Source organism: Lactuca sativa, chromosome 5 (assembly GCF_002870075.4).
Source record: "Lactuca sativa cultivar Salinas chromosome 5, Lsat_Salinas_v11, whole genome shotgun sequence".
Lineage (NCBI taxonomy): Eukaryota > Viridiplantae > Streptophyta > Magnoliopsida > Asterales > Asteraceae > Lactuca > Lactuca sativa.
Window position 1 is genome coordinate 117,860,018 of NC_056627.2, and position 9,994 is coordinate 117,870,011.

The 9,994-nt window shown below is 37.6% G+C and overlaps 1 protein-coding gene across 1 annotated transcript; it reads right to left on the minus strand.

The window, feature by feature from the left end:
* Positions 1–3,330: 3,330 nt before the first annotated feature.
* Positions 3,331–8,663, minus strand: LOC128126223 (uncharacterized). Its single transcript, XM_052763987.1, has 5 exons — positions 7,092–8,663; positions 6,406–6,652; positions 5,325–5,958; positions 4,422–5,192; positions 3,331–4,268 (listed from the first exon to the last, which is right to left on the minus strand). The coding sequence occupies exons 1-5, from the start codon at positions 8,514–8,516 to the stop codon at positions 3,854–3,856; spliced, it is 3,492 nt and encodes a 1,163-aa protein (XP_052619947.1). The 5' UTR covers positions 8,517–8,663; the 3' UTR covers positions 3,331–3,853.
* Positions 8,664–9,994: the final 1,331 nt, after the last annotated feature.

Here is a 9,994-nt window from a genome sequence, read left to right on the forward strand (position 1 = left end):
TGATGGGTTTTCAAGTGTTACAACAGCGCTGCGACTTTCGCCTTAACGAGACAGTAATTATAATTAGAATTTACTTATTAAAGTTCTCGACTAGCTACATAGAATTTAGAGACGTACCAAAATTCTACTGGGTTTCTTGATGCTTATCCCTAGGCATTAGGATTAACCTTCTCCTGCACCTTTGTCATTTCTTTCAGTTGGGCAGTCCCTTTTGAAATGTCCAGTTTCACCACATAGGTGGCACATTGGACTGGTCCCAACATTGGTGGTTGATGTAAAGAACTCAACCGGGGCTCTGCAGGTAAGAGAGGTATGCCCCTTCCTGTTGCATCGGACACAAAGGAATTCTCGACAGGTACCATGATGATGGTAGCTACACCTGCTGCAGCGGGGAAGGCTTCCTAGGTATGGCCTTCTAGGTGTCGGGATGGAAGGGTTGGCAGGGGTATTGGCTGCCTCAACTCGTTTCCCTTCGGAAGGTCCTTGAGCCGAGGTACTTCCCTCTTCGTTCTTGAACTTTCTTTTCGGTGGATCTGGTTGAGGTTCTTGGGTAGCTGGGTATGCAGGTGGTGGTTGCTGCTGTCCATTGCTAGGATCAAAAATCTCGATAGGGCTCCTACTAACATTGGCGTTGTTAGAATTCAGGTGAGCCATGACAGCTGCTACGGCTGCTAAGACTGCAGCTTGAAACGTGCTTCATCGAATAGGAGAGTCGGTGTCTTGACAGCGGGTTGCTTACGTTTCTTTGGAGGCATGGTTTTTCTTGCACGAAAAAGGGATACAAGCTGATGAGAGACGATGGTTAACTCTAGACGTATCTATCCTTACTTTTATAGGCATAAAAATTCCTACGCCTCAGATTATGGTTATCTGAGTGTCAACCTACATCCCTATGATGCACTCCAGGTAACAGGGTAGGAGCGAGTGTATCGAAAAGCCATAAAATGGGAGTCGTTCCTACTAAGTTGTCTTTATACTGGAGAGATTCACTCTCTGACTTTGGAAAGATTTGAGGACAGTTCGGAACGAAGGTCATGGAAGAAAAGGCTCATGAAGACTTATGGCTAAACACTCTCAATCGAGGTTTTGGGATCCGATCTAATCGTATTACTTGCGACGGGGAAAGGTGATTTTCCTAGCACATAGTATGAGTAGTGTAATCACTAACTCACTAAATTGTATTATTTTATGGGTGTATTAGTGTGACGATAACGAGGAAAAGACACTTCTCGGGTTCCATGTATTGGCTCCCTTTGTCTACCTTTTATACCTGATTGGGACCGGCGTTGATTTTCTTCGGGTAGTTACCTAGGATTCTCTTCTTGTGTAGACATATTGAATTTCTACTCCGTCTGACTTCCAATTCTGACTCAGAGTGGCATCACTACTTTACTTCTGATCCTGATCCTGAGTGACATCACTACTTTACTTCTGATCCTGATCCTGAGTGGCATCACTACTTTATGATGGATGACTGGAATCTCGGATATCCAGGAGAATCCCCCACAGATGTCCCTAAAAGGTATAGACACATGGGGGGCTTCAGTAGTCTCGACCCTGTTCATTTATTTCCAAATTGGAAACCTTCTCAATGAACCTCTTCTGGGTCTGAATCGACTCCTCTGCTGATCACTGAAGTGGATAAGGTTTTCTAAAGGGTTTCGTGCGAGAATGGAAATGTGTAAAGAATCCTAAGAGATTATTAAAACATTTCACTAGGTGATCCATATCGAGTCCTGCTACAATTCCACAGTGTATACAAATCATATATAACTTAGATCTGATAGGCCTTCGAAGATATGATACTACTTTATATCCACATCCAAACAAGGAAAAGGAAGTAGAGTGAAACCACTCATTCTTAGCCTATGAGATCCTTACTATATATAACCTTGGAAGTATACACTTTGTAATCATAGGTATATCAATAAGGATCTTTTTAGTTTTCACACAAGGTTATTTATGGTTCCTAAAATACCCCTATGGTAATTTAATTACGGTTTGGTTCTTAACTTCTGAACATGATTCTGGGTTTAGTGTAAATCTTTTAGTATCATAAAATACTCCCATGGTATTTTAAACTTTATGTTTGGCTCTAGCATTCCTATTTGGTAAGTTTCAGACCTGTTGTAACACCACCATCACTCCCAAGCACACGTTCATCGCATCTCGAATAAATGTAGTTGATCAGGTTACATTTATTCCAGCTTACGATTACATAACTGCCCAGGTTTGACGGTAATGCTCAACATCCGAAGACTTTTATTCTTGTTCTTCTTGTGATACTTTGTTTGGGTGCTTAGATTATGGATGTTCTTATACTTTTGTAAATCATGGTTATATTTTAAACTATAATTCTTGGTTAGAGTGTTTTATCCCAGATGTATTTAACGGTTGTATATCTTTTATGATTAGATATACTGAGCTCACAATAACCAATGCTCTGATACCAATCTGTCACACCCTAAAACCGAGAACGACGGAATACATTTTGGGGTGGAGGACGTCATGTTAAGTATCACAACATATGCAGTATAGTAATCAAAGTACAACAACCATTGCACTAATAGTAATAATTTTACATATGTTACATCTCATAGCAACATCCAAGTAAATACAGAACATAACATAGATGCAACTTGGTTCTAGGCTGACTTCGCAAAAGCTCCCGGGATGTACCTGTCTATCGATGACCTGAGAATACAAGTTATTTTGAAAGCGAGTATCAGCATTTTATAATGCTAGTGAGTTCGTAAGTATTTAATGACATTAGTATAAATACACATTTTTATTCAAAATCACCTCATGGAAGACGGTAGTTTAGAATCTACAGAGTATTAGAGTTCTTTCAAGAAAATCCTATATTTTCTAAATAAAAGCAGTCTTCTACCAAGACTCAATCGTTCTATGTTTAAACCGAGAAGTATCTTTATCAAAAGCAGTCTTCTACCAAGACCCAATAGTTTTATGTTTTAAGGAGTAATTTCCCCAAAATACAACCATTACCAAAAATATAGATTTTACTTTAAAGGGATTGGGAGAAAATCACAAGTAAAAGTAATAGGGGAAAAATAATATATACCTCAGCAGTAATACTGTTGGCTAAAGCAAATGAAACATAGACTCCGGGAGGGTATTCAATGAACAATACGCCTGGCTCAGTCTAAAGGTGAGTAAATCATAGACTCCAGGAGGGTATCGAATGAACAATACACATGGCTCAGTCTAAAGGTGAATGAAAGGGTTGAATGTGAACTCGTATGTAACCATGTTGATCGACGATAGAGTATCTAATGACCCTCCAGGTCATGCGTAGAGTTAGTGACATTGATGTGATCTCACCCAAAATTGAGGTTTGAACACGTTTTGCCCGATCGTTCTTTTGGTTACAGAATTGTAAAACAAAGGTGGAAACCGCGACCCGTTGTCTATAAAGAGACAAGAACCTTGGTATAAAACGCCACAATCAACCCACCAAATTGATTGATAAGTTTGAACGCCACAAGCTATGAAAACCTGATAAGTTCTAAAGTTCACAAAGAACGAAAAAAGAGTTAAAAACTCACAAATTGTATTCAAAACTTGATTGATTTCAAATGGATACAAATACCACGTTTTTATAGTGTGGGAAGAGCACCTAAAGAGCCATGAATTAAAGAAGTGTCTTTAATTTAAGGCATTTAACCCCCAAGTTTAAAACTATGAACCTAGACATGGTTTATCACAAGGTTCATGTAACCTAAGACCCTTTTATCTCCCCAACACTTATTTAGGATATATAAAAACGAAAATTACATAAAAATATAGAAAAAAACGAAATGGGCTTATAAAGGCTCTTATTGTATCTTGTAAATCACTCTTGGACTTGAATTATGGTAATCCAACTTTGATTGGGTCCAATGGGTCTCCATACACTTTCTTGAGTACAAACTTCTCTAACCAATCCATTTAAAGCCTCTTTGAATGTTTTAGCTCGTGCCCTCGTAACTGGTCCATCTGGCATTTGATTTGGATCCTTTGTTGACAGCTGTGGGTTTGCATCATTCCCCTCCTCTTGAAAAGGATTTGTCCTCAAATCAGAACCTACATCAAAAGGAGCTAGATCAGTTACATTGAAAGTTGCACTAACATTATACTCACCCGGCAGGTCCAATTTGTATGCATTGTCATTGATACGCTCTAAAACTTGGAAAGGACCGTCCCCTCTTGGAAGCAATTTTGAACGTCGTTGGGCTGGAAATCGTTCTTTTCTCATATGTAACCAAACCCAATCACCCGGTTCAAAAATCATCTTGCGTCGCCCTTTATTCGCTTGTTTTGAATATTGCTCCGTTCTTCTTTCTATATTTAGTCTTGCTTTCTCATGTATCTGTTTCACAAATTCAGCCTTTTTGTTTCCATCTAAGTTAACCTGCTCAGAAAAAGGCAAAGGTGATAAATCCAAAGGAGTCAAAGGATTAAAACCGTATACAATTTCAAATGGTGACATTTTTGTAGCAGAATGAGTGGCACGATTGTATGCAAACTCAACATGTGGCAAACAGTCCTCCCATGTTTTGATGTTCTTCTTTATTAAAGCCCTCAACAAGGTGGACAAGGTCCTATTCACCACTTCTGTTTGACCATCCGTTTGTGGGTGGCAAGTTGTTGAAAACAAGAGTTTTGTCCCTAATTTTGCCCACAAAGTTTTCCAAAAATAACTCAAAAACTTAGAATCCCGATCTGAGACAATGGTTTTTGGCATTCCATGCAACCTGACAATTTCTCTAAAAAACAAATCAGCAATGTGAGATGCATCATTAGTTTTATTGCATGCAATAAAATGAGCCATTTTAGAAAACCTATCAACAATCACAAAAATAGAGTCCTTTCCACTTTTGGATCTTGGTAGACCCAACACGAAGTCCATTGAAATATCAACCCATGGTTCACATGGTATTGGAAGTGGAGTATATAAACCATGATGTTGAACCTTGGATTTGGCTTGCTTGCACACAATACAATTATTGCAAATTCTTCCAACATCCACCTTCATTTTTGGCCAAAAGAAATGTTCCTGCAAAGTAGATAATGTTTTTGCGATCCCAAAATGTCCCATAAGGCCTCCACTATGTGCTTCTCTAACCAAAAGCTCACGCAAGGAAGATTTAGGAATGCAAAGTGTTGATTCTTTGAACAAAAAACCATTATGTAAGAAAGACTTTTCAAAAGAGCATTGTTCACAAGCTTGGTAAATCTGACCAAAATCAACGTCATTGTGGTATAATTCCTTGATTTGTTCAAATCCTAGAATTTTGAAATCTAGAGAAGAAAGTAGAGAGTGTCTACGTGACAAAGCATCAGCCACAACATTTTCCTTACCTTTCTTGTATCGGATGACATAAGGAAATGTCTCAATGAACTCCATCCACCTAGCATGTCTTTTGTTTAATTTGTGTTGTCCTTTTAGAAACTTTAAGGACTCATGATCTGAATGAATTACAAATTCTTTAGCCCACAGATAATGTTGCCATGTTTTCAATGCTCGGACCAAAGAATAAAGCTCTTTGTCATAAGTTGGGTAATTTAAAGTTGCCCCACTTAATTTTTCACTGAAATATGCCAAAGGTTTACCCTCTTGCATCAAAACAGCACCAATTCCAATTCCTGATGCATCACATTCAATTTCAAATGTTTTGTCAAAATTAGGCAAAGACAACAAAGGAGCATGAGTTAAGTGAAACTTGAGTTGTTGAAAAGCATGCTCTTGTTCTTTGCCCCATTTAAACCCAACATTCTTTTTGATGATTTCTGTAAGTGGTGATGCTAAAGTGCTAAAATGTTTGACAAACCGGCGATAAAAACTTGCCATGCCATGAAAACTTCGAACTTCACTTATAGTCTTTGGAGTTGGCCAATCTTGGATGGCTTTTACCTTTTCTTCATCAACAGCCACTCCTTGGGAGCTCACCACATACCCAAGGAAAACGACTTGGTCAGTACAAAAGGTACACTTCTTCAAGTTAGCATATAGCCTTTCTTTCCTAAGCACACTCAAAACACATGTCAGATGCTCAAGGTGATCTTTTGGACACTTTGAATAAATCAAAATATCATCGAAGTAAACAACCACAAATTTGCCAATATATTCACGCAAAACATGGTTCATTAATCTCATGAAGGTACTAGGAGCATTAGTTAGGCCAAAAGGCATTACTAACCATTCATATAAACCATGTTTTGTTTTAAAAGCTGTTTTCCACTCATCACCTTCTTTCATGCGAATTTGGTGATACCCGCTTTTTAAATCAATTTTGGAAAAAAGTTTTGCTCCATACAACTCATCAAGCATATCATCGAGTCGGGGAATGGGATGACGATACTTTACCGTAATATTGTTGATGGCACGGCAATCTACGCACATCCTCCAAGAACCATCCTTCTTTGGCACCAACAAGACTGGAACGGCACAAGGGCTCATACTTTCTTGAACCAATCCCTTTGCAAGTAACTCTTCAACTTGCCTTTGTAGCTCCTTGGTTTCTTCAGGGCTTGTTCTATAGGCTGGTTTGTTGGGAATAGACGCCCCAGGCATAAAGTCAATTTGGTGTTCAATCCCACGAATTGGTGGCAATCCATTTGGAACATCCTCAGCAAACAAGTCTCCAAATTCCTGCAAGAGAGAGGTAACATCGCTCGGAAGAGTTCCGGCCAAAGTGTTAGTGGCTATTGGAGCTTCTTTGAACAAAAGAAGCACAATATGCATTTCTGATTTAAAAGCTTCTTTTATCTCACTTTTTTTTTGCCAGTGCAATATATTTATTTTCCTTTTTTTCTTTCCCTCTTTTTTTCATGTTTTCTTTGTTTTTTTCACTCTCTTTTTTTTGTTCACTTTCTTTTTTTTGTTCATTTTCTTCTGTTTTCTCACTCATTTTTTTTTGTTCATCATCTTTTTTTTTCTCACTCTCTTTTTTTCCTTCGCTCTCTTTTTTCGCATCTTGTTGAAGTTTTACTTGATCTTGGTAAACTTGAATTGGTGACATTGGTACAAGAGTTACCGGTTTTGTTTTGTAAACAAAAGTGTATTTGTTAGTGAAACCGTCGTGACTTACGTGTCTATCATATTGCCATGGTCTACCTAGCAGCAAGTGAGTGGCTTGCATAGGAACAACATCACACAACACCTCGTCTTCATATCTTCCAATCCGAAATGAAACCATCACCTGTTTTGTAACTCGCACCTCACCACTATCATTGAGCCATTGAAGTTTGTATGGTTTTTGATGCTTCATCGTGGGTATACCTAACTTTTCAACCATGGAAGTACTTGCAACGTTAGTACAACTCCCACCATCAATTATAACACTACATACCTTGCCTTGAACATAACAACGAGTATGAAATATATTCTCCCTTTGGGCATCGTCTCCCTCCTTGGATTGAATGTTTAGAGCTCGTCTTGCAACCAACAAATCACCTTGAACAGCCACCTCTTCATCATAACTACAATCTTCCGTTGAAACTATAGAATCTGATTCATCCGTTTCGATCTCGCCATTTTCTCTAACCACCATGGTAAGCTTATTTGGACATTGACTTGCAATATGACCCCTTCCTTGACACTTGAAACACTTTATGTCACGATTCCTAAAAGTAGAAGAATCAGTTTTTCCTTTTGAAGAGTTTGTTGTTTTAGGATCAGATTTGGAATTAGAAGAAGAAGTAGGTGTATTTTCTGATTTTTTTGAAGTACTAGCCTTCCAAGTGTTATTTCGAGACCCACCACCTCTTTTTAATTGTTTCTCAATTTTAACAGCCATATGGACCATGTCTTCAATTTCAACATAATGTTGCATCTCAACGCGATCACGAATTTCAAGATTTAAGCCATTTAAGAATCTGGCCATGGTTGCCTCAGGATCCTCCTCAATATTGGCACGAACCATCATAACCTCCATTTCTTTGAAGTAATCATCAACACACTTGCTGCCTTGTTTTAAGCTTTGAAGTTTATTGTGGAGATCACGAAAGTAATGACTTGGCACAAACCGTCTTCGCATGACACTCTTCATTTCATCCCATGTCTCAATAGGCCTTTCTCCATTTCTCCGTCTAGTGATTAGAAGTTGATCCCACCATGTTAGTGCATAATCAGAAAACTCAACTACGGCTAGTTTTACCTTCTTACGGTTGGAATATTCATGACAATCAAATATGAACTCCATTTTTGTCTCCCATTCAATGTACGCGTCCGGGTCTGACTTGCCTTTGAAAGAAGGAACTTTCATTTTAATAGAACTTAAATTGTCATCTCTTCGTGACCTCCTTCTATTTGGTCGCCTTTCAGGTTCCCAACCATCATCCTCCTCTTCCCCGTTAGAAACCTGTGATGATGCTCGAGATCGAGTTCTTTGTACTTGTGCCTCCATTCGGTCCATTCTTTCATGTACTTGGTTAAATTCATTTGTCATCAAACGTCGCATTTCATCCATCATAGCTTGAACTTGAAGGTTTGGTGGGGGGTTTTGATCACCCATCTTATATTTCTGCCAAAAAAATAAAAAATAATAATAATAATAATAATAATAATTTACTTCCTCCCAACACTCACTCACGTGTTTCTCTCAAAAATAGTTCACTCAACCCTCGTGTATCCCTCGAATGGCTTTTACCCTCTTTTAGTCTCACCACACAGCCTTTTACCACTCCCTTTTAACTCTTAAAGTTCTAAACAAACTAAAGAAGTAATTATCAAATTTGAACTTGTGGCCTTGAGGAATTCAAACTTACCAAACAAATCAAAAGAAATTGTATCCAAATTAAAGTAACCTCAATACACAAAAAGAAAGCCAAACAAACTTGGCTTTGCTAATGATGAAGCAAACAATGGGTTATTTTTTTTTTTTTTGAAAAAAAAAAAAGACTACACTTGCAATTCAAATTGACTTTATAGAAAAAAAAAGGCTTTACTTGTTCCTCCTCTTCTTTCTTTCTTTTTTTTTTTCCTTTTTTTTGTTTTTTTTCTCTCTTTTTTTTTTCTTTGTAAATCTTTGTTTTTTTTTTTTGTAAATATTTTTTTTTGCTTTTTTTTTCTTTCTTTTTTTGTTTTTGCTTCTCTTCGTTTTTTTTTTTTTTTTTTTTACCTTTGATTTTTTTTTTTGAGGAAACTAATAGCCAAATGAAAACATAAAGGAAACAAAAGAAATGTAGAATATAGAAGTTTGACAACTTAGAAATTCAAAAGTCGCTAGTAAGAACCTTGACAACTTGTGACAAGACCCGCTACCAATATGCGTCTTAGAACTCAAGTAATCAAGGAAGAAAACAAAATAGATATGCAACACAAAGAACTGGCTCTGATACCAAATGATGTGATCTCACCCAAAATTGAGGTTTGAACACGTTTTGCCCGATCGTTCTTTTGGTTACAGAATTGTAAAACAAAGGTGGAAACCGCGACCCGTTGTCTATAAAGAGACAAGAACCTTGGTATAAAACGCCACAATCAACCCACCAAATTGATTGATAAGTTTGAACGCCACAAGCTATGAAAACCTGATAAGTTCTAAAGTTCACAAAGAACGAAAAAAGAGTTAAAAACTCACAAATTGTATTCAAAACTTGATTGATTTCAAATGGATACAAATACCACGTTTTTATAGTGTGGGAAGAGCACCTAAAGAGCCATGAATTAACGAAGTGTCTTTAATTTAAGGCATTTAACCCCCAAGTTTAAAACTATGAACCTAGACATGGTTTATCACAAGGTTCATGTAACCTAAGACCCTTTTATCTCCCCAACACTTATTTAGGATATATAAAAACGAAAATTACATAAAAATATAGAAAAAAACGAAATGGGCTTATAAAGGCTCTTATTGTATCTTGTAAATCACTCTTGGACTTGAATTATGGTAATCCAACTTTGATTGGGTCCAATGGGTCTCCATACACTTTCTTGAGTACAAACTTCTCTAACCAATCCATTTAAAGCCTCTTTGAATGTTTTAGCTCG